Genomic DNA, 25,236 nt, shown 5'->3' with positions numbered 1-25,236 from the left:
TGGGTCGTGCCCTGGTACAAGTTGGGCTTTCCAGGCCTCACTTAGCAATCTCTGATTTGCACCTGGTGAACACAGGTTCAGAGTGTCCCTTGAAGAACCCTCCTTTCAGGGACAGTTTACTGTTTCACAGATGTCTGTGTGCTTTTTTTAATGGGTAAAGATCACCCATCTTTCATCAGTGCCCAGCAGAGGCACAAGGAGGTTAAGGGACCTGACAAAGGTGATAGCAAGTCAAATTGTTTGGAATTTTGTAGCTCTGAAAGATCATCTTTCTAAAACAGGAAACCCTCTCAGGAGTAGTAGGTTTTCATTAAAACAACAGTTCGAACCTGTCGATCTTGATCTATCAGGAAAAAGAGGAATGTAGAAAATGTGAGAGTTAGCTGAGCCTCCCTTAAACTAAACCACCAGATTCACGTTCCTATGGAGAAACAAATACCCTGCAGGCATCGTGGTGTCTGATTTATTTTTGGAAGCTGAAAACTCCCCCTCTTAGTGTCTGAGCTAAGAAAAAAACAAGGATTTTTTGAGCTAACAAAAGGTTTCTGGAGGAAAAAACCCTTCAGTCCCACTTCTCAAGGGCTTATGACACGAGCAGTTGAGCTAAGGTAATCCAGCTTAGCCTCCCCTACATTTCAAAAGTGGGTTAAAGTTCCTAAGTCATTGAGGGAAAATTAGAGAGTCATTACTCAACAGAGTAATGACTCTCTAATTGGTAGACTCTCTAACTCGACAAAGGCGGGTGCAGACCCTGCTTTCAGTCCCCCGAGCAGCTCGGGGTGACCAGCGTGTCCCCAGGAGGGAGGGGGCATGGCGGCTGCCCGGCCTGGGGTGAATCCCCGGGCTGCGGCGCCCGGCTGCGCTGACAGCCCTGCTCAGCATGTGCCCGCTCCTCTCCCTCCTTCCTCCGGAGGCCAGGGCAGCCCCGGGCAGAGGTTTTGGCCGCTGCCGGCTGTGGGTTTGTGGCGCAGCAGCGGCGCTGAGGCGCTGCACGTACGCGGGTGACGCGGCTGGGAGCGTGGGGCCGGCCCGCGGTGAAAGCCCCGCGCCGTGCCGCATCCCCGGCTCTGCCCGCCGGGCGGCACCGCACATGTCACTCATTAGGAGCCTGCCGAGCAGGGCCGTGCTCCCCGGCTCTCCGGGGCCGAGCGGCGGTGTCCGGCTGCCATCTGCTGTCCGGCGCCCGGGGGGGCCCGCGCATCCCCCGCGCATCCCCCGCCACCGCGGCCGGCGACAGCGCGGCCTGAGTGCCATCCCCTGGGCTGCGGCCAAGCCGTGAGCAAATGCTGCCCAGACTCTCAGGGCCCCCCGCCACGGTATCTCCCGCATTCCTGCGGCAGATCTGGTATTCCTTATTGTTCTCCCCGTCTCTGGGGAGCAGCTGCCGCTGCCTGGCCGGCCTGCCGGGGCAGGAGCTGGCGGAGCCCTGGGCTGCGGGTCCCACGGCTCGCCGGGGCTTTGGAAAAATCGTGTCAGTCTTCTCACCCTGCTTCGGCACGTAGGGACTTGGGGCTCATCAGGAGGGGCGAGATGAAAATGAGAAAAGAATGGAAAGCTGGAAGAGCAGCGAGTGGTTGTGCAGCTCCGCTGCCCCGGAGGTGCTGTGGGCTCAGCAATGCTCCCCGGGACCCGGCCCAGGCTGCCCGGGCTCAGCCTCAGCCGGGAGCTCTCCGTGCCAGCCGGCAGCACACAGCGCCTGGAGCTTGCTGGCAGCCCCAGGAATGCTCGGAGTGGAGCCAGGGGCAGAGGCAGAGCTGCCTTGGAGCTGGGCAGGGCTGGTCCCTGCTCTGCACCCAGGGCCCGGCTGGTCCTGAGCAGCTGGGCCCAGCCTGGCCCTATCCAGCACCTGGTGGTGTTTCCCTGTCCCCTTCCCCTCTGACTGGTTCTCATACCCCGTGCCTGCGCCCTTCCTTGAAGTATGATTTCAAGGAATGCACCCTCTGGATTTTCTCCTGCTGGCAGGAAGGGTTTGCTGGCTGGAGCTGGCTGAGGGCTGCTGTAGGCTTGGCCCTTGCTGTCTGCAGTGGTGACGGCGAGGAGCGCGTGCTGGAGCACAGGTGGGCCACTCTCTTTTGCCAGAGTGGCCATGCACAGCTACCCTGTGAGACCAGGCTGGGGGAGTTGGTTATTTTGGGCAAGCCATCTCCCCAGGAAGTTCCCTGGGCCAACAGAGACCCCCTTGGACATCGTGCAGCCCCCACAGGCAGGCAGTGGCCATGCTAAACAAACCAGCGAACACAGAAGGTGCCACCTGCATCCCCACAGGGAGCAGTGCCACAACACTCAGCTTTTGGGAGGGTGAGCAGGCTGTGCCCTGTATTCATCATTTCCCACCTCCTGCCTGGGAATAAGCACTCCATGGCCATACGGATCTTCCTGGCAGGGAGGAAAGCCTGGCTGGAAAATGGGGCATGCTCCACCCTCACAGAGAGAGGTGGTGGTTCACTTCATGGCTTGGAGAGAGTAAATGGCCCAAACCATCACTGGCAAAGGAGATGGTTCACAGAACAGCACCTTGCACTGCTCCAAATGCAAAAATTCAGCTCCAGTGTGAGAAGGACTTTCTGAAAATGTCTAAGCAAAGCATGACCATAAATAAGGGGTTTTTTAAGTGTGATTTGTTTTGGGGTTTTTTTGGTTTTTTTTCTTTTTTTCACTCAGGACTGAAGAACCAGCACCCCAGAGGACCTGCATGTCCCCAGCATGTCCCCTTGAGTCATGGCTGAGCTGCACAAGACTCTTCAGAGTGAGAAGAGAAATCTCCATGCTGGGGTAGGCATTGAAACAACTAATTTGCGTCAACACCAAGTCCAGGCTGCTTTTGAAACTGTCTCATGTTTGTGCCTGAGCTTTCAATCCCATCTGAGATGGGATCTCAGGCATCAAGGTGTGCTCAGAAATAAAGTAACAACAGGAGTGACAGCAGGTGAGTGTTTGCATGAGGACATCGTTGTGCCTGGATCCTGTTAAAGGCCTTCGTGTGTTGCAGCCACAGCAAGCAGATCTATTAATTAGCAATTACTTTAACGACTGTGTGCAAAGCGGGTGCTGGATCAAGCCCGTTGGTAGGCAGAAGAGTGATGTGAGCTATGAGCAGGCTGAGTAGGGTAGACAGAGGGGTTTTTGTGGTTTTATTCATTGAGGGATTGATAGCCTATTCAGTAAAGGCTTGTGGGGGAAAGTGAGTGCATTTGTGCTGTGATTTCTTTTTTCCTTGATATCAATATTCTGTCCAGTCTGCCCTGGGCTTTCCTCTGACCCTGCTGCTCATATACTTTTACATTTCCTCTGTCAATTAGGCTAAAATATGAGAAAAAAGGCCAGAGAAGGGCTCTTGTCAAGTGGTTCTTCCAGGGCTGTGCACACAGGTGTTAAAAACTGCCTCATTAAATCCCCCTCTCAAGGCCTGTCAGGATGTTTCCCATTTAACTGTTTTGCATCATACCATTCCAATCTTAATTTCTTCTGGAGGTGAGATGCAGCTACCTTTGCCAAATACCATTTCACTTTATTTGTTAAATAAAATGGCCTTTCCCTTTTTTCGAAGGATGGTACTTTTGGCACACCCAGGAAGCCAGTCCATAAGACTTTTTTCTGCACTTTTTAATCCTTCCATTTCCAGGTAGCTGGAGTTCACAGGGAGAGTAAATGTGTCGAAGCCACAGTAATCTCTAAATTCACAAAGTTTCTGTTTGCATTTAGTTATATATATATATATATATATATATATAGTTATATATATATATATATACACACACACATTTATTTATTTTTATTTATATTTCTATTATTTATATATTATATATGTATATAATTTATTAGATCTAGATATAGATAGAATTTATTTTGCATTTATATTTATTTTATTTTATGTTTATTTTGCCCCTCACGGCCACATGAGCTGATATCCTCTCCTCACACACGCCCACCCCGCTCGGGGCTGGAAGGGGCGAGCCGCAGTCCTGCTCCCAAAAGAGGAGTACGTGATGCTGAGCACGTCCTCGGCTCGGCCCCGCTCCTGCAGCCTCGGGGCGGTACACAGCACCTGGGCAAAGGCTGTGCAGGGAAATAACCTCCCTCGAGCATTTTTCCTTGTTCTGCTTTTAGGAAAGCCGCATGGCAGCCCCAGCTGTGCCTGCAGATGCGAGATTGCGGGATGCTGTGTCCCACTGCACACATTGTCCTCCTGCGGTGCGCCGCGGTTTGTTCGGGAAATACGCCTGAATTAGCTCACAGGCCCGTGGTAACAAAGCAAATCCATTTTTCCTAGGCTGACGGGATGTCTGTGGGCACACTGAGCTAGCAGAGGAGCGGGCCGGGCTCCTGGAGCAGGGGCGGGGAGGTGCTGGCGGTGCCGCACAGCGCTTTTCCCTGGCACCCGCGGCTGGCAGCGCAGGAGCGGCAGGGCGGCTGTCCCGGGACAGCCGGGAACGCCGCAGGATCAGCGGCGAGGGCTGGCTCACCACGAGGTGGCAGCCGGAGCCCGGCCATGAGGCAGCCCCGGTCCGGCCCGGAGCGCTCCTGCCCCGTCGTCCCGAGCTCGGTGTCCCGGCTTTTGGGGCTGCCACAGTGACCCCAAAAGATTGTTAAACAAACAAACAAAAAAACCCAACAAACAACAAAACCACAAAAAACAAAACAAAGGCAGAGAGAGCCACAATTATCAAGTAAGCAGCAAGTAATGGCAGACTAGGAAAGCCTGTAAAAATCTTGTTAAGCGTGGAAGGAATTTGCCATTCTCAGAGGACAAGTGTACGGCACACCTGCCGCCCTTCAGCACCCCTTCCTTTGGGAACAAATCATGACCTCTCGTCCCGAAGCAGCTGAAAGGCCTTGTGGATATCCCCTTTCCTGGCCCTGCACCGGTTTGCTCAAAAATTGTTTATGTAACTGCTTCGCATATTTGAGATAAAAATCAGAGCAGTTATTTTCTGTTCACTCCCACTGACAGGAATGGTGCAGCTCCCGCTCCAGGTGTCCTGCATGACTGAGACACAGCATCTTAGGATGGTTAGGGTTGGAAGGGACCTTCAGGATCACCTGCTTCCAATCCCCCTGCCATTAACAGGGCCAAACAGGTGCTTTTTTTGGACCTTAATGATCACCTGCTTCCAATTCCCCACCTGCCCCAGGATACAGATTCTGTCCTAAGACACTGTTCCTTTCCCCTCAGAGGCTTTGCTTTTGTGGCTGCTCATGCAGGACGGTGAAACAGGAGTAACATGAGCTGCTGGAAGCCAGCCTGTTACAGTTTGGGAATGTGTGATCCAGTGAGCACGGCTCATAAATCAGCTCCGTAGGTGCGTCACAGGGAAAAGAAAACAAAAACAAACAAAACCCCTAAACCAAACTCCATCCTGTTTTTTAGAGGGAACAGCATGGTACTGGGGTTGTGGTTTGCAGGACTGTTCCAGCAGCAGCAGGTAAATGAAACCTCAAAAAACAAGTGGGCTGAGCCCTCCAGTGCATCCGCCGAGGGTTCAGGAACAGCAGGCACAGCTTTCCCCGGCCTCTGTGTAAGCCTGAGGTGTAGTTAGGGCTTCTTGGGCAGGCTAGTGACATCCCCAATCCCACAGTTCAGCGGGGATATCCTGACCATGAGCAGGCTGTTGGTTTGTGGGAACAGGAGAGCAGTACCCCCGGCCCCACCGGAGATGATGGCACAGCAGGATGCAGATTTCCATGCTCCGGGGTGACTCATGGCCCTGTGCTCCCTTGGGATACTGCTCAGTGGCGCTCGAAGGGGCTCATGCTCTGGTGGTATTTTTGCTCAGCATGCAAATAGTTTAATTTTTAAACCAACCACTCCCCCCAGCTTTACTGAGCAAGGCTTCACACAAAGATTTTTTTAATTTGCCAGAGCAAGCAGCGACGACAAAACTAAAAGGAACGTTATCTCATTTCCTCTTTTGCCAGCCAGCCAGACAGACAGACAGATAGGGCTGACACATGGTGAGGGGCTGCTATGTCTCTGCCCCAACAGCTCCCTGCTGAGCCTGCTCTGCCCTTGCCCCATCCTGCAGCAAGGAGTACTGAATATGAACATTTAAGAGCAGGAATGCTGCTAAAACAAAGTCTATTTGTGTTACCATGTGACCTCTGCCTTTATTATGCCTTTAACATCCCATCAATACCACCACTGAACTTCTCCCACACAACAGTCACTGGATTTTGAATTTCAACAGGCCAAAAGAAACCAGGCAATAAGACATCCATTAATTCCAAAATGTAAATGACTTTATATTACTTTATTAAACAGCCATTTCTAAAGAACAGTAAAAAATACGAAAACATGCATCATTTGGTGTTCTTATAAAAATGTTGTCCAAAACAGACTGTTAGAAAAATTAAACAAGTTTAGCCCCAATACCCCTTCTGCTCTCCACATAAGATGTTTGGTAGTTACAAATACTGTTCCAGCTCCTTTAGCAAAGTTTAACCTTGTGTACATTAGTAATTCTATTACAGGTGGTTGGGTTTTTTATTCACATTGCTTCTGTAAAAGTGATCAATTTAAAAAATGCACTGTTATCAAGTTTAAGGAACTACTGTTTTCCTGAACAGTGAGTATAAATAGGAAGATCCTGGATTTTCCTGCCATTCTAATCAGCATTCCATTTACTGAAACATTAAAGATTTCAATTAGTATAAAAATATAACCAGAGAATAAATGTCTGAGAAGATTCAGTATTTGAGTGAGTCTTAGTTAATAGGCAAATAAAATGCTATTTATGACTTCCAAATCTGGACACCACTTCTGTACAGCTTCTGCTCTTCCAAGACCCAAGTATCACAGTGCTGCACACCAAGGCACTGCTTATCCTCCTCAAAAATTCACTTCTTATTTACTACAAATAATTTAACATGTAGCTGAACTGACAAGCAGGTGAGGGATGGATGGCCAGGGTACAGTCAAAGCTGCTCACAAGCCACACCAGCAGGCACCTGCTCCTTGAGGGGGCATCTCAAAATGTCTGTACAAGTTGGCAGGAATCCTGTTTTACTGAGCAATGCTGGTGTGGGAGATCTGCAAAGCAAAGTCACAGCCTTGTTCCTTTTCCCTACAGAAACAGAAATACCTGGCTTTGTCCCAGGAGAGAATGGTAAGGCACAACAGCAGGCTCTTTGGGAAGCCTTGGCACTAGAAACTCTCAAGTTATTTTATTGACAGGAATTACTTCTTTTTTTTTTTAAAGCAGTGTCACTACACATTTACCATTTTTATTTTTTAAAAAAATTACTTCTTACATTTTTTGAATCTGGCCTCCAATTACAAGTAAGTCAGAAGTGCTGCATCTAAAAATGGTGGGATGTTATAATCAGATTTCTGGCACAAACACAGCCTTGACACAGAGGCTATTTGCCCTGTGTGTGCTACCACCTTCCATTGATCTGCATCAGAAATCTGTGAGTCAAAACTTCATCTTTTATACTATGAGGAGAATTCTCAAGGCTTAATTTAGCACTTCTCAAGTATGAGACAGTACAAAACCAGTCTTGCACGACTTCTTTTTTCAAATGTCTTACAGCAGCGTTTTCTACATGCCTATCTCCAGTTCTTTTGTTTGGATTCCTGCAAAGAGAGGGAAACAGGACACCACATCCAAGCAGGCAGCAGGCATCCACTGATGGCAGCCCCCCCTTGCCAAGGGAATGTGTCTGAGCATTAAGCACTGTGCAGAGAGCAACAGAGGGACAGCAAAAGTAAAAGGAGGAAGCAAAGGTAATGCTCCATCTCAGAGTTGGACACAGCCTCCAGGACTGATTTATCCCGGGCTGAAATGATACTAAACTGAAGCAGCAGAACAACTGCTTCCCTCACCTTCTGGAATGAAGGTGATGCTGCCGGATTGGTTAGCTGCTGTCAGATTGTTACAGCTAGTACAGGAACAACTCTGTCACAAGCTATGTTTCAATACAAACTTTCAGTTGCAAAGTCTTGGAAAAGTGAGGGAAAACAGCACATCCTGCCAGACTCCACCCACTGGAATGGCTGAGCTCTGAGCAGACCCTCCAGCATGGCAAACAGCATTTCATGAGCAGAAAGGCCCAACTTGCTGAGCAAACTAAACTTTGTAAGCAAGAGGCTGCTCTGTGCAAAGCAGAACGAGGGAGGTGGGCTCCTGTTCTGCCACTGTCACTCCGAAGTGGCTTTCTTCCCTTTCCAGCTCCTTTGTCTCTCCTCCAGTTCAGCTTCAGTGAAGGCGGCTGGGCCCCAGTTTGTGATTAAGTGAGGATTCTTGGAGCCTGGAAGACAGAGAGCAAGACCTGAGACAAGCAGTTCTGACAGGAATGTCACACTCCTACAATGCAGTGTTCAGGCTGATCCTTGCTTTGGTTTAAACATAAAAGAAACAAACAATAATGATAATAAAATCATTATAGTAGGGCCAATAGAGGGAAAGACTTGGAAGCTCCCATCAGCAGTTGTCACAAAGGGTGATATTTATAGGCTGCTGTGAAACCAGTAAACTACAGGAAAAGGTAGACTTCAGTAAGCTACCAAGTGATATAAGTGCATGAGACAGAATAAATACATATTTTTGCAACTCTTCTGTTGATAACTCACCTGGCTCTATTAGTCGAATCAATCCCTCATGATGAGCTACTTTATCTTTCCAACTCTTGGTGTTGTTAGCTGCTGTTTCCAACTTCTTCTTCACCTCCTGAAATAAGACAGAGCCCACTTGAAAACAACAGCTTTATTCTGTTTTTATATAAAGATACAACACTTTTTAAACCAAAAGCCAGAACCATGCTAATTCCCCCAGCCCTCTATTTAATATGGAACCATCCTAAGTAATTTAGTCACCACCGCCAACCACCCCCCCCTCCCAAAAAAAAGCTGTCAAACCAGAATCCCAAAATAACAAGGCTTTACAATATTCTGTAGCTGTGTAATGAAGCTAGTCTTCATTCTTCAGCCTAGACTGGTCTTTTGGGCAATTCCAAATGGAAGGCTAGAATATTTAATTATTTCTAAAATAATTGGTTTGTGGGTTTGTGGTTTTTTTTGGTTTTTTTTTTTTTTTTTTTTGTTTTTGTTTTTGTTTTTTTGGTTTTTTTTGTTGTTGTTTTTTGTTTTTGGTTTTTTTTGTGGTTTTATATGTCTATTGTATTCAGCAATTCCTTTGGAATAGTAAATTATGCTTCCCATACAAAAAGCCTGAGATGTCACCTAAAAAAAGAGTCAAGTACTGGCCAGAAGCAATCTTGTGATGATGTGAGATGTAACACCACCCTGGGAAGTTGTAAAGTGGCCACAACTACCCCAGCTGGGCCCTTGCTTGCAGTGAGTGCAGCATTTGTGTTCTGTGCCAGGCGAGACAGGCTTGTCCTTCAGAGCTCACCCCATAAACACCCTCCCCTGCTGAACACAAACCCAGCCAGGCTTTCTTTCCTGACCTAAATAAATGCAGGATTAACACCTCTCTAGCCCTGGAAAGTGTGCAGCACTTCAGCCTCTACTTGCTGGATTCTGGCTCTTATTTCTTCCATGAACAGTTACTGACCTTCCCCGAAAACACTCAGTAGAGCAGAGAGCACACCTGGCTTTTGGGACACAAGGCTCTGCTGCACACTGAGGATCTGAGCTGATTCCTACCTATCCTTAACTTCCATTCAGTGCTTAAATACATTTTTGAGGAGTAGGTGCCTACCTACACACTGACTTTTCATCTGTAGAAGACAATACAGTGCCATGACATCACCAAACCACTGCAAGAATTACTACCTCAGAAGCAAAATGCACCCAGTTATGGCAGCAGTGGGACTACACATGAAGTGAGACTGCAGTAGGAAACAAATGTACACAGAGTATTTCAGGATGTGACTGAGCTGGCCTACATGCAAATTGTGACAAAAACAAATAAAAGAGGTTCAGAGGTGTGTCTGAAACAGATCCTCTTCTTCAAATATATCTTCTGGTCCAGAAACAGTAAAACTAGAAAAAAAAAACCCAAACAAAACCACAACCAACCCAACTATCCTACTTCTTATAACTTTTGTGCCATACTAACCCTTAAAGAAGCATAACATAGAAGAACTTCAAATTCACTCTATGGATAAGGATGAGAGGTTGATGACCAGAGCAGCTCACCTCATACTGCTCAAGGGCCTCCTTCCTTTCCAGCTCAAGTTGTTTCAGTTGCTCCATGGCCACTTGAAGAGCCTGTTCCTTCATCATTCTCTGGTTTTCCAGCTCTTGCTTCTCTGCTTCTGTCATCTGAATGGTCTGTTGCTGCTGCAAATGCCATTTTTCCAGTTCAGCTCTCTTTGCTGTCTCCTCTTCCAGCAATCTGCAATGGGGATTGTGATGTTAACTGCACTTTAACGTAAGTCGCACCCATGCAGGGAAGCCTAAATAATTAAGTTTTTCTTTCCTCTTTTTTTTAAGGAGAAAAAGAATATTGTTTTTAAAAAAGCTTGGGAAGCAGGGAAAAAGTTATTGTTTGTTGGCTTGCCTTCAGTGTCATGCCAGCAGTGCAAGCAGTCTGACTGTTACAAAGGGCTATTCAGAAAACGTAGTCAATAATGCAAATACACAACACAGAGGCTCAGAAGAAACAGGCATGCATAAGTTATCTTCATTGTCTTAGGAGGACTGAGTATATGAAGGGAAAAAAACACATTCCACATAGCCCCTGTAAGAGGAAATTTAACCCTTTATCATTACAGTTTAAACCTGTGATAAAATACAGCAGAAAGTCATTTTTACATATATTGCTTTATAAAATAAACAGCTGAAAAGCTTGTACAGAGTGATCTCAGTTTTTCACATGCTGACATGCACAACATCTGATGGAAAAATAACTACACCTGATTTTCCAAAACTGCTGAGCTTGCCCTCTGCTAAAGGCTAATCAGACATATTTTAAAAATCATAAACAGCAGATTCAGCCTTCATATCTTAAGGAAAGACAAAATCTATCCTGTGTTTGGACTTGAAGGTAGTTCCCCATTCCAAGAGGCAAGCAGTCACTGTAGCAGGGCACAGGTACTCACTATGGGCAGGGGGACTGAAACACTTTTCCACCTGGTCAAAGCCATACCTGGCCTGAAGTTTCCTCACAGTCTCTTCATCCTGACGTGCCTGTTTCTCATCCTCCAGTGCCTCCTGTAGCTGTTTATACATTTCTTCCAGTTCACGTACTCTTTGTAAATATTGTTCCAGTTCAGATGATTTCTGAGCAACCTGCTCTTCCATTTTTTGTCTTACCTAGCAGCATAAATTTGGGACACATGAGCTACCATTCAACTCAGGTTTCCAATTTTTAAAGAACTTCCAGCTTTCCCTCCTGCCATGTTTTCAGAGGCAAACCTTTTCCTGCTGACTGCAGAGCAGAACTGATAAAATTGAGGCTAGACCTGCAGATGTGGAACTAAGAGCATTTAAAAAATAAATAGTAACACAGGCTACTTATATTGACCTACTTCCTGCAGCACAGGGTTTCTACAGGGGTTCAAACCTCATTTCAGTCAGCTTGATCTTGTTGCTTAGTTTACAGACACACAACTCAAGGTTGTAGAGAGGCCAGGCACGAAGGTCAGGCTGTTTAAAGGCACTGTTTTCACTCCCTCCTTGGCAGCAGTGTATCTCACACACTTATGTCTCTGGATGATGGCACAGGATGGATAAAGGGGGTTGGAATGTACTGCCCCATTGGTCTGCAGGCTGCTCCCCTCAGCTGACCCAAATCCCAGTGACCCAGAAAGGGATTGTATTCAGGAATTCATGCTCAGTCCATAAAGCAGCACTGTGTGCATTAATGTCCTGAGATGTTCCACCACATCACTTTTTCTACTTCTTTTCCCCAACTAACAGAACGGCCCTGGAAGACTGAAAATCAGTTCTTTGGGGAATCCTCAGTGCAGCTGAATAGTAACAGTATTGTAAAGCAACAATATTTCTTTATTTTTATATTTGTCTGTGTGTATAACTGTAAAGGAACACACAGCATAAAAAAGCTGTTCTAGGAACACATAAAATGCATTTTGATTATGCCTGATTCATTTTGTTTATTCATACAGCAAGTACTGGCCTCAGGTTCTCCATCTCTGAAAACTGCAAGGAGAACTTCAGTCTGCATTTATGCTTCAGTCTATTTTTCTCCCAATTTTCCAATCATATTTAAACTTTGAATACTGCATGAATTGTAACCAAGCTGTTCCAGCATTTGAATTCACCACTAAAAATACTTTAATCCTACATCTCAAACAAATGCAACACAGATTCCAACCTCCTGCAAAACCTGTGGAATTCTTTCAGTGGCTGCTTGTGAGGGAAGCCCTTGCTGAACACATGGCTCCCTATCTGTAATAGCAGCAAAACCCCTCGTGCACTTCTTACCATTTTTTCTCTCTCCAGCTCTACACTGAAGCGATCTTGTAATTCAACTTGAGTCTGAAGCCTTTTCTTCTCCTCCTCAGCAGCACGAGCAGCTGCTGCTTCCAGTTGCTGGAAGAGAAGGGTGGGGGGTAGGGGGAAGAAAAGGAGGAAGAAAACAATTTGTCAAAATTAAATTATTTTGAGGGAATGGAACTTTATTTGATAATTTTTGGTTTAAAAAAAAAATTGAAGAAGCCTTCAAAAGCATTAAAACACCAGTTTGGATTTTTTAATGCCTGAGATTATTCACAGCCTTTAAATATAATTTACTATCTTGACTGTTTGCAAGACAATTTTAAATTTACCAATGAAAAGGCAATTACCTGACTATCTCCAAGCTTCCTCTGAGTCCTGCTTTGCTCAAGTGATAGAAATCACTGTATTTCCCCCTCTACCTCAATAGGATAGAAAACTATCATGAAAAAACAAATTTCAGGCAGGATTGCATAGGACTTCCAATAGGGAAAACATGCTAGCAAGCAGAGAGTTCATACAGAAACAGAAATGAGAAGCACTGAATTGCCATGGGAAAGCAGAAGTGTCAGGAACTTGGACTAGAATAAGTGATTGTGCTATTGTGAATCGTCCCTCTAACATCCCCTAAACTGCCAAGTAAGGTAAATAAAATCCTGGTCCATAATCATCACTTGAATTTAGGAGGAACATTAGCTAGGGCCTGGGAAACAGCTGCTGATACCTTTCCACCTCTTGCATTTTATTTTACTTTTGTTGCATCTTGATTTTACAAATAAAGACAATGGTCACAGTTTTTCCTTTTGTCAGGATTTCAATCGTCACAAGGTTAGAAATCTTCAGGCACCAGCCTAAACTTTACCAGGAGTGAAAACAAAAGCATTTTTTCAAAAAATTGTTCTAAGAAACTTATCTGATGCTTTTTTTTTTAAAATATGCTGGGCTGTGGCAATTGCTTCCACAGACCTTTAGTAAGAGCAGGGCACAACATAAAGATGCCAGGGACCTGTTGGAGCAAGCCCAGAGAAGGTGACACTGGGGACAGGCTGTGCAGAGAAGCTGTGGATGCCTCATTCCTGAAAGTATTCAAGGCCAGGCTGGATGGGCTTTGGAGCAACCTGGTATAGTGGAAGGTGTCCCTGCCCAGAGCAGGAGGACTGGGACTGGATGATCTTTAAGGTCCCTTCCAAACCAAACGTTTCTGTGATTCTGTCATGCTCCTAAAGGTACCACATTTAAACCATGCTCCCTCACCAACCTAAATGAACTAAAGAGATGCCCCAATGATTAAAGCTGCCAAGCTACAACTTTCACTCTTTTACATGCTTGCAGTACCACTCTGCTCTCAAACAGATGGGAAGAAGTGAAGGAGAAGGTTCAGGTTTCTGGGTTTAAGTTGCAGAACACAGCACAGAACTGCTCTCCTTTGCAAGGCTTAAATGATGCCAGTGTTTTAGAAGCAGCATTCTTCCTCTGCCGGGACATTCAAAAGCATTGTAGTCAAATCCAAGATGCCTATTTAAGTGAAATCTCCTCTAGATTTCCTTCCCCACTCTGAAATTAAACAAACATTGCCAATACTGAGCTGAGAGGGTGAAAGTGCAGAGTCACAGGCAAGGGTGGGTACCAGGCCATGGCCAGAGACCTCAACAAGAAAATTATCTTTGTCCACTCAGTATCAGCAACTTCCTGCTTCATCCACCAAAGCTGCTCCTAGCAGGTAAGGTTACTGGGAACTGTACACTTCAGGGAAAAGCCACAAGTGTTGGAGGGAGGAGAGAACAGGAACACACCATTCCAGCAGGCACAGACAGCACAGAGTCTCCAAAGCCCATGCAAGACCCCAATTGAAACAGAAAGGGTGCACACGTCCTGTGCATGCTCTCACACAAGAAAAAACTTACCTTCCTGTCTGTTCAATGTGCACATGTCAAAATTCCAGTAAAAAATATGAAAAAAATCGATTTTAGAGAAAGCATTTATTCTTTTGGAATACTCTACTGCAGGAGCTACCAGAATAGAAACCAGTCCCAGAGTGCACTTTGGCAGATGCTGCATAAATGGTGGCTCACTGCCATCAGTAGCAACTCAACCTTGGAGCTTCCCAGAACAATCCAGTTTCCTGAAGCATTTACAAAGCCTTTTCCTTGAAGAACAGTTTTCTAACTAATCAAACCCTTTCAGTTCCTCCAACAATGTACCTCCTCCCTAGTTCCACCTAGGCAAAGTGCAGTAGTTCATGTCAGAGCCTAAGACACCTTCCTTGAGAAATTATTTTAATCCAGCCCACTTCAAAAGATGCTTCTGGCCACAACTCTCTTTAGTTTACCCACTGTGATTTTTATGAAACTCCCTGGAGCCTGCCAAGATCCTACTGCTCCTTTGGGGTTGCTCTCATGCTGTCTTCCCCCCTAAATATTTTTCCATACAGTAAACTTTATGGTTTCTGTTAATGGGTACATTACTTACCAGCAGAAGTAACATAGGCTATCCTTTATTGTCTATTTTGAATTCTGAATCTTAAACACATGGTAGACTTAAACACACGCAGACATGGTGTGTATACACATGGTAGACAAATGTAATTGCCAAAATTAAATTTAAAAATTGTTTTCCACTGTCATACTCCATTTAAGGCAAACAATAATACCTACATCAGGACTGTCAGTGCAAGACTGATTTAAAAAAAGACAAATTTCTCCTTGCCACAAATTGTGACAACGACAAGACTTTAAAAACTGTGTGTTTTTAAAATTTTATTTGCTTTCTAGACTCAAAACCTTAAATGCCCTCACAATATTTATAGCTGCGAAGATCACTGAAGTTTTTTTCTAAGGGCTAAAACTGGTGGGTTTTATTTACGAAAAACTCAAGCAATGATGCAATTTGTCCTAAATGGGAATGCAAAAAACTTACATTAATTTAGGGAGGTAGTGGAGACATGTAGAGTAAACAAAGGAAGACCTGGACTGCTTTAGCAGCAAGGACTCAGCAGCCAAAATGTAAGGCAGCAAGTGGGGAGGGTTTGAATTTGAATATTGGGTTCTAAGGTGTTCTCAAGGCACACTGCACACTAAAAGTAAGAAAAGCCACATATTTTGTTTTTAAAGATAGAAATTATAGAAATTAATCTGTGGGCAGAGAAGAGTTCCCATAAACATACAAATAACATAACAAAACTTGGGTAACTTTCGGAAGAAAATCTTCATGGAAACCCTAGGTTTGACAGACGTGTCTGACAGAAAAGGAAAACAAAAAGCCCAAAAGCAACTGAAAATATTGGTCTCTCCTGTCCCCAGACACCATCCACACAGCTGGCAGGCTCTTCTCCACCAGCCTGACAATCCCTGCTCAGCACAAGGGTTTGAAACAAGTGCAGCTCCTCTGGAGGAGTCTGCTCCGTGTGCCTGCAGAGCACAGAGACGCCCAGCTCAGGCACAGGCACTGCAGCTCAGGCACAGGCACTCTGCTCCGGGCTGGAAGCTCCCACCTTGCGCACGGCCTCCAGCTCCTTCTGCTTGTTCTCGTTGGCCGCCTGCAGCTCCTTCATCTGCCGCTCCAGCTCCTCCTGCTCCGCCAGCAGCTTCTGCCGCAGCTCCTTCCGCTTCTGCCGCGCCTCCTTGTGCGGAGGAGCGCTGCCCGCCCGCAGCAGGCTCACCGTGCTCTGGATGGCTGCAGGGACAGGAGGGGACACCGTGAAGGGGAGTGCTGAACTTTCTGGGTAGGCTTTGTGAAGAGACTTGCAGCCCTGGGCTGTGCTGGCTGTCGGGTCGGGGATTTTTGAATGTATTTTTAGATCAGAAAGCGCTGTTGTCAGTTGTCCTGATTGTCATCAGGCTGGCTGCCAACACAAAGTTGTGTTGACAGAAGTGAAAGACACTAAGAATAAGTGATTATAAGCCAACTGTCAGTACTGGCTGCGTGCCACAAGGATAAGGTCTAATGCAATTGACATAATGCAATTCCACTGCATGATGTAAATTCCAGTGTCGATTTATAACAGGCTATGGACATATGAGTTACTCATACACCCAGCTGCAACAAAAAACCCCAACACTTGAGGATTTCTTACTACCTAGACTCAGTGACTAACCAAGGAGTAGGTGTTACCTATCTTCCCTAGAGCCAACCTTAAACTCTAAATTCTTACAGATACTCCAAGGGAATATCTGTAAACTCTTCTGTTTACTGGAAAAAGTTTCTCCCAGTAAGACAGTCGCTCTCATTCACTTACATGCAGTGCCAAAATATTTAAGACAGCAAAGCTGAGGAGTGACAGATGATTTTGGTATTTTATTCACACACCACAACCATGAAAAAAAAGTCTCCTTTTGAATCATTCATCATACTTTGGTACAATGAACACACGCTGCAGGTAAAGAGGGAAGTGCAAATGAAAGCTCACAGCTTTAAATATTTAATTGCTGCACATTCTTCAATGGCATTGGCAACAACAGCTTTGCAAGGGCTTCTACCTCACTCTGCAGATGGATGTACCCATCACATATCTGGGAAGGTCTCACAGGAGGAACACCTTTACCATGGGAATAGAAAAGCAAGCCCTAATTCCCAGCTTTATGCTCAGCTCACCAAACCACACTACTTTAAGCAGAACTGTACAACCAAAGTCAGTATTTTACAGTGCCACAATGCACAAGCTTTCCCTTTCTCCCCAAAAGCAATGGTTTACAAGGTTGTTTCCCTTCCCCATCCCTAGAAGTACAGTCAATATAAAAAGCAACAATAGTAACCATTTCATTTTGGTTATGGCTGCCTGAATTGAGGCACCTACATGACAAAAACTGATTTCCCTAATGTGGATCATTAGTTCTTCCTGAGTATCAGACCCCTTAAACATCCATGTGCCCAAAACAGAGATATCCAAAAATCAGAAGACTAAGAATTTCAAATTTGAGCAAAGCACTGCTGTAAGAATTCCACTAACCTTAACTTTCACATAACTAGCGTTTTTAAAGCCTCACCTTGAATCCATTCCTGCTTCTTCTTTTTATCAGAGGCACTGATCTCAAACGTTTTATCAAGACATTTTATGAGAAAAAGGCATTTCTTTCCATCTTTGTCAGGCAAGGCCTAGAATGGGTAACAATAAAGATTAGCTTTGCAAACACTGAAATCTAAGTTATAAAGTCAAGCAGCATCTATACACTTATGGGTCACAGAGGTACAAACACCAGCACTAAGAGCCTTTATTACAAGGTGTTTATGAACTGGTGTCATATGAAGTAAAAAAGCTCTCTTAAAAGACACCAGGAGTCAATCCCACACACACAAAAGGATTAATTCTGATCTTTAGAGACATACATAGTTTTTGGAGCGGTTTTACCTCTACACAACAGTTGCCATCCAGTATGATGTCTCCCTTCTTGTCTTTTAAATCTTCACTTACATAGTAGGAAATAATATTGGGTTTCAGCACAAACCATCGTTCCATCCAATTTTTCCGTTTGTGACCTTTTTTCAGCATGTAGCCCTGTTAAAAGCAACAGAGCAGCTGAAATGCCTGTCCACTGCTGAACCACCTGGTCTTTTGGTTATGTAAAGGTGTAAAGACCCAACAGAGCACACAAAAGTTACCTCACAGCCCCAAATACTTTTAAAGTTAGCCAGTACTTCAGCTGTACCTTCCATTTCTGTAATCATATTCCCCAAATACTTACATATTTTTGTCTGACATTTAACTTCCAAAAAAAATCAAATCACAGATGAAACTGAAACACCAACATCAATAAGCTATGAACAAGCCATACAGAAAGTATACTCTATCCAGAGTATTCCAGATTAAGAAGATGAAGAAGTTGGAAAGAAAACCACAGAACATTTTTCTGTAATGGCTTTCATCTATAACTGTTTTTGATACATGCAAATGTGCTTGTATTAAATATATATATATATATATATATATATATATAGAAATGTGCTGTGGCATATTGAATCCAAAGATACCTTTCTCTACAAGTCTGAGGGGAAAGAAAACATTCAGAACAGTTGAAGAAGCTTTTTTTATTTAAAAAAAAAACCAAACCAAACTAGAACCCAAGCCACCCCCTACACATACAGCTTATCTGTGCTCAGCTTTTCCAGTCCAGAGCCAAGGCCGTGCCTATTCCCAGGTGCCATCCCACTCCCTTGCTCCAAAGCAGGAATGCACAGCTTTGTTTGCCGCCCCCATGCTCGGGGCTGAGCTCTGGGCGCTTGCAAGGCCATGTGAAGGACTCCTGCAGCTTCAATCTTTCATGCTTTGCACAATCTAAGTCATAGCCAGGGTTTTTTTTTTCCTTCCTGACTTACCAAATTTGCTTTCAAAGACAAGTCAGACTAATACTTTCCCCTCAAATTTCTGCAACATCTTTACCTGTTACTTCAGTATCAGCTGCCTCTCACCTTCCAAGAACCCACTGAAAGCTCTTGAAAAGCAGGAGCTTTTTCACACCAACCATCACACAAAGGACACATCTTTCAGAACACTAAATATCACAAATTTAACTATTGCTGCTACCCTCTGTAAGCCTTACAGATCCAGGATGTGTTCAATAAAAAGGGTAGCATGATGCTTGGTTATGTGACCATGTGCCATTAATTAATACCTTGAAGCAATTATGTGATTACTGCAATAAACAGGACAATTCTGTCAATCAACAAGGTATCAGGATACTGAAATCACACAGATCTCTGCTCTCCACTAGCCCAATAACTGTCCAAACTGCCCAGGAGGCACAGGGCCAAATCTTGACACAAACTATTTTTAAGTGTCTAGGAACCATTCAAAGGCACTCAGACATCCTTGAGAAAGAAGCCCAGGCACCAAGAGAGGAAAGAAAGGAGACACAAAACAAACCAAAACAAAAAAGGTGTGGGGGAAGACACACAATGCAATGTCAAAACTGAAAAGAAATCAGATTTCCTCACAAGTTTCAAGGTGGATTGAACTGACACTGGTTAATTTATTTTCATGGTATCAAACAGCAGAATTACTTCATTTTGCCCTCAACTGGCTTTGTGTATGTGTGTGTCCCCAGCCCTCACCTCCAACAGGCAACCAGCAGTTAACAAAAATAGACTTATGCATTGTTCTGTGGGTATTCTGAAAGAATTTCCTGTGCCAAGACCTTCTGATGGTTTCTTCAGAACAGCACAGGAAAGCCTGCCAAGAAAACCTTTTTTTCCTCTCCTCACCAAGAAATCAAAGATGAAAAAAATTCTCTTGTCAGGTAAAAGTCAATTTTAAAGAACTCTCTAGGCAAACTCTGCTGTGACCCCTCAGGTCCCTGTGGTACTTCCAGTTCCCATGAAAGAAAATGCAGTTTTTAAAGGTATTTTTAAAAATATCAGTTTATTCCTAAACAGATAATCCAGTCACTGGAAATCTGAAAAAGTTTGCTAAGAATACAAAGGCCAGTGTGATTTATGGAGTCTGAGTGCAGGTAAATAAGTTGTCAGACATGTAGCCTGCTAAGCAGAACAAGAAGAGACAGCTCTCTGGAGGCTCTTCCACACCCCCACCTTTTTTCCCTGTTGCAGTGGGGCACTTGAGAAGCCAAAATAGCCTGGTCCAGACCCCCTTTCTGAATACAGAGGTGGTGCCCAGCACAGCTGCATTTCCTACAGCATAACTGAAACTACAGAAAAGCATTTCCAAAGACTGAAGAGCTGTCACCAGAACTGAGAGCACGATGCAGCTATTCTGTGAACTAACAAACAGCTGGTACTAGTGTAAAAAAGGCCATATTTCAAGTCAGAGCCCACTTCTTTCTCTTTCTAAAAGCAAGCTCTCCCATTCATAATACTGCTACAATTACAACAATCTGAATAGCAGCACAATTTCTTTTATAAAAATAAACTCATATTAAAGAACCCTCACAGACAATTTACCTGATTTCCTCCTGCTCATCATTCAATAGGGTAAAGAAAATTGAGCACAAATTGAACATTTTCTAATTAAAGCAATAAAACATTCTACTTTTAAAACATTAGTTCTCTGTGGTTCTTACCTGCTTGAGTACATCTAGAATGAGCTCATTAAAGACTTCATTGATTGCCATGGACACAGTCTGCCTGTCCATTCCTTTACTGAACTGCCCACTCCCGATGAGGTCGATGAGCTCCCACGCAGAAAGACCCTCTCGGCTGGTGTTGAGAGCAATCTTGTAATGGTCAAACTGCTCCTGCTGCCAGCCTGCTCCCATTGCTTCCGTGATTTTTTTAAGTAAATATTCAATCTGTGCAGAAACACAAGCAGAAATCCATCATTTGCAGCAGACATGGAAATTAAGCGTTTCAGAGCTGTAAAGGAAGTTTCTCCAGAGACTCCCATTACAGCGAGTTTCCTATGCTCACATGGAGGCCCCTAAACGTAGGTGGTTCAATTAACAAAGGTTTTAAGCTCCTGTCTCAGCTGAGCTCTTCACTGCCAAGCCTGTCCCTCAGCTACTCTCTTCACATGAAAACAAAGAATTGAACCTGACAGCCTCATTTAGCATTTCAGATTCCTACAGAACACATGGGACCCTCCCTGCAACGGCATCCAAATTGTGAATGACTGAAGCGTGAGAAAGCAAGAAGTTCCAGAAAGTATTTTGTAAGCAAAAATCAAACAAATAACAAAAAAAAATAAAGAAAGAAGGCTGTTTGGACTAGAAGTGAAACAAAAAACGACCAAGGTATGATCTACACCTGAGCCCTCTTCTCTAGCTCTCAAGCACTCCATCCTTGGACACAATCCTGACAGCTGTATCAAAAGAAATAAAAGAACAAATCTGTCACATCTGCTTTTGTTTCCCAAATAAATTCTCCTTGTCCTTTAATCTTTCATCACTCTGTAAACATTACCATGCACAGGACAGCAACACAGTAACATTAGTCAAAACAAACACAAGAATGAAAAAGAAACAAAGAAGGCTGAGGCTCTTTAGTCTGGTTTTTTATGTTAGTTTTAAATTCATCAATGTTAATTTGCAGTATTTTAAAGTAAACCCATCTATACTATCTACATCTGCAGTATTTTAAAGTAAACCCAGCTTTGAGGACATGCTAAATGCTTTTAATGACTCTCTAAACAAATAATAGGTGAGGGCCTTCCTGCTACAGCTCAGAGCCACCTTTTAGCTGGTCTAATAGGCTTTTGAGTCTCTATGCAAGAGATTTGGGAGTAAAAAGAAATAAAGAAGTGGTTTTGTCCCCCACAAGGACTCCCAGGCCTCAGTATATTGTGGCTGCTGTTTCTCTCTCCTACAACAGGCACAGCCACATCCCTTCCTTTCCCCCATGTCTATGGTCAGGACACACAAGTGTGCAGTAGAACAGTAAATCCTAAATTCCCCCTGTAGAGGGGTGTGCTTTTCCCACTATTTCAGCTCAGTGACTCTTGGTGTCACAGCCCCTACTCCAGGGCCGCGTGGGCAGTGCTGCAGAAAAAGGAGAAGATGCAAAGAAGCAGCGCCAGGAGGAAAGTTCCTGTTCCCCTGAATGAACTGGAAGTGCACACACCTGCAAGTTTTGGCTGTCACATCCTCCTCAAGTCTCTCTTAGGAGAAGACAGCCCAGCCAGGCACAGAATATGCCTCCAGAAATTGCAGAGAGCATTGTTTTTCATGTCAGCTTTACCAAGTAAGACACTTCAGTAAGATTTAGCTCCTTGTGCAGTTTTCACTAGCAAAGATATGGTCTAACAGGCATTCAAATTCACAGTCTTTAAAATAAGCTTTGCTGATTTTCACTCTCCAAAATCCTTAAGTTAAAAAGACAATTCAAGGCTTTCAAGCATTGACTACCATAAATCCTCAGTATTCAGTTAAGGGCAGGAAGCAGCTTACTTCCTACTCCAGGCATGTTTTATAGAAAAAAAAACCAAACCAAAAAAAAGCCTTCACAGAGTGCAAGAACAGGAGCACTGAAAAGCTGTTTCAAACCTCCCAAAACCTTGATTTTTTTAGCTATGTTCAAAACACATTCTGCCACTCTGCTCATTCCCTTTGAACAGCATCAGTTCTGAACTATGATCCTGGACTTCAACTGGAAGGAAAGCTAAAATAACTCAGGCTTAATTAGGTAGATAATATATCTGCCAAAATGCTACAAAGTAATAGTAATTTAAAAAAAAAAAATGAACTCTAACTATAAAATTCATTGTTGCAAAATTTCACAACCTCTCACACTGCTTGAGGCATGGCAACTTAAAGCATCAAGCTCTCAAATTCCTTTGGTTAATTATCTAAAAGTACCAGGTCTCACTTGCAGACAAAGGAACACACACACAAAGAGCACAACTGAATCAATCTTTTTCCCATTTTTGCTCAAGCCATATAAATAAAATGTGGATCAAACTAATGGTCTGGAAATGATGCAATGCAAAACTCTTGGCTAGTACATATTATCATAGAATACACTAAAAATAAGTCAAAACAATGTTTCCTTTAGTGTCATTTGTACACATTTTATCTTATTTTGGTTCATAGATTAGATTTAACCATTTAAGTCTGCCAACCCCCATCTACAAGTCACTTCTATGACTACAAATATCCTACAACCTTCCTAAAGTACATAAAATACTCATTATTTTAAACTACATTAACTCTTCTTAATTGAAAAATGACCTGTGCATGTTACAATTCAATTTCTAAAGTTAAAAAAAAATTAAAGGTTTATCTTGAATTCAGTCACATACATGGCTAACCAAAGTTCCCAGAAAAAGTTTATCTGATCTATCTGCTCAACAGCAACAGTGACTTTTGCACAGCATGAATATGGAAGTATGAGGTAAATACAAAGAAATAAGTTGCACCAGTGTGAAAGCAAATAGCAACCACTCCTTAGGTACTCAAATGAGGAACCCCTGAGAGCAAATGACATTTCCCCTCCTCCACAGAGACATGTCAACCCAGCAAATAACTGACAAATGAAGTCTCCTGTCTCAAATATAAACTACTCCTGTAGCTAAAAAGCAAAAGTGAAACGATGTTTGCTGCTATTCTGACAGGACCTTGCTTTTAGGTCAAAAGTATGCAAAACACAGGTGCAAAAATACCAGGGAGTTGTTAACATTGCATACAAGAGCAGGGACCAGTGGCTCCACACTACCAAAACCAGCTTCCATCTCAAACTTTTCAGCCAGAATTTTGCCAAGAGACATCAAAAATAAAAACAAAGCACAGAGCTCTAACATGAGTCTGTTTGGGAGCTTCTTTCAGAGGGCACTTTCTTTTCTCCATGTTCCAGTGTCTATTTGTTTTCCTCTTCCAGGTATTCCTGCTTCCATGGGGAATGAAGCATCATAGATTTTTCACAAATATTTCTGATGTACTAGTGGGTCTCTTAGATGAGAAAAATAACGCCAAGGAGGCCTTCATGCCCAGCAGAGCACAGCAGACAAGGCTATTCTGGTTCACACTATTCAAATAAGGTTTGTGATATTAACAGAGCAGATGTTAAAAGTCTACTCACATTATACAAAATTCTGTGGGAGTAGATGTTACTGGGCCACAGCCATGAGAGCAGTCATAGCATATCCCCTCTCACAGTCATCATCAACTCCTTTTCTTCATCCCATCAGAACATCACTTACATTTAAGTAAAATATTTGTTTCTTCCTTTCCACCAGCAAAACCAGGCTAATTATCCAGTGTAAGCCACCACCTTGTTTCTTTTTTTTTTTTTCAAAATTAAATCAGAGCTAAGTGAAGTGTAGTAAAGGTCAACTCAAGAAACAACCCTGCTGTGTGAGCTGAAAACCATTTCATGCAGCAGCCAAGGAAGAAGGCAGTGAAATGGGAAGAACTGGTGCAAGACTCCCTAACCAAGAGACTAAAACTCTTCCTAACCACTGTCATCAACTTTTAGAGATCATGGGTCAATTAAAAGCCTACACAAGCAGCTTTCATTCTCTTTATATCAGTTTCAATGTCATTTCTGAAGGGCCAAGGGTCAATTCCCAGTATTTCATTCACTGTTTCAGTTTCTGGTACTAGAATGCAGAACAAGGAAGCGAACATGGTCATAAAAACACACTCCAGAAGAATCACCACTGGACCAGATTCTCACCTCCCCAGGCTAAGAAAACATCACCTCATTCTGACATGCACAAAAAGCCACACAAGGCTTAGTCCTCTTAGGAGGATTAGAAATGCCGTCTGTTAATAATTTTGAAGACTAGAGGACAAGTGAAAAATTACTGTACAAATCTTTCCTCATGAAGCCAAAAGCAGAAAATATGTTTGGCTTACTTGAAACAAACTGTGAAGATGGGATTACAACATGAGTATGCAGCTTGCAGTGTGTGTATCTCTGAGTTTCACCACATAGAACAGCCCAGAAACACAACTAACCACACACCACAGCTCTCAGGCGATAAAGCATTCCCAAGGCTGCAGTCACATGTCCAGAAATAAGAAAGGAGAAGTGCTTGAAAACCTTTTTATAAAACAGAAAACGTCTGGTTAAAAAATACCAAGACACACAAATGAGTCTGTAACAACTGAGAGGTGACTTGGAAGGAAAGCTCATGACAAAACAGAAATATTTTTCCTCTTATGGATTCAGTTCTCACCACCTTTTTTCCTTCATTTCCTTCTCATGGAAGAGGTAATGCCTGCAAGAGCTGAAGGAAATATACACTCGGATGTCTGCATCTCAGATGATCTAATGGAAAATCTGGTTGTGGGGAAGGGAAGGAGCTCCCAGCCAGTCCCTGCTTTCTGCCTTGGCACATGAGCACCTTTGCAAAATAAACATTTATGGATCTCTGTTCCTTCCCAGCTCTTCCAAGGGCTCTCAGCTGCCCACCAGTAGGCAGCAGAAGGAACACGAGCGCAAGGCCATCCCCAGCTGTGGGGAGCACTCCCTGTAACCCTGTCTTTGTGTCT

At 43.9% G+C, this 25,236-nt stretch overlaps 1 protein-coding gene across 1 annotated transcript in view; it reads right to left on the bottom strand.

Moving 5' to 3' along the window:
- Window positions 1-6,233: 6,233 nt before the first annotated feature.
- The window catches only part of SWAP70 (switching B cell complex subunit SWAP70), a 34,934-nt gene continuing 15,931 nt past the window's right edge, over window positions 6,234-25,236 (bottom strand). The window contains exons 4-12 of the mRNA XM_041415049.1: window positions 20,371-20,598; window positions 17,706-17,852; window positions 17,344-17,452; window positions 15,852-16,033; window positions 12,350-12,457; window positions 11,052-11,218; window positions 10,100-10,298; window positions 8,570-8,666; window positions 6,234-8,247 (exon numbers count right to left, since the gene is read on the bottom strand). Coding sequence (XP_041270983.1) covers window positions 8,138-8,247; window positions 8,570-8,666; window positions 10,100-10,298; window positions 11,052-11,218; window positions 12,350-12,457; window positions 15,852-16,033; window positions 17,344-17,452; window positions 17,706-17,852; window positions 20,371-20,598 — 1,347 coding nt within the window. The 3' untranslated portion in view covers window positions 6,234-8,137. The remainder of the gene's footprint in view (window positions 8,248-8,569; window positions 8,667-10,099; window positions 10,299-11,051; window positions 11,219-12,349; window positions 12,458-15,851; window positions 16,034-17,343; window positions 17,453-17,705; window positions 17,853-20,370; window positions 20,599-25,236) is intronic.

Source organism: Onychostruthus taczanowskii, unplaced genomic scaffold (assembly GCF_017590055.1).
Source record: "Onychostruthus taczanowskii isolate IOZ18803 unplaced genomic scaffold, ASM1759005v1 scaffold49, whole genome shotgun sequence".
In the NCBI taxonomy this organism is placed as follows: domain Eukaryota; kingdom Metazoa; phylum Chordata; class Aves; order Passeriformes; family Passeridae; genus Onychostruthus; species Onychostruthus taczanowskii.
The sequence above is the reverse complement of the archived record's forward strand: the minus strand, read 5'-3'. Positions and strand labels throughout refer to the sequence as shown.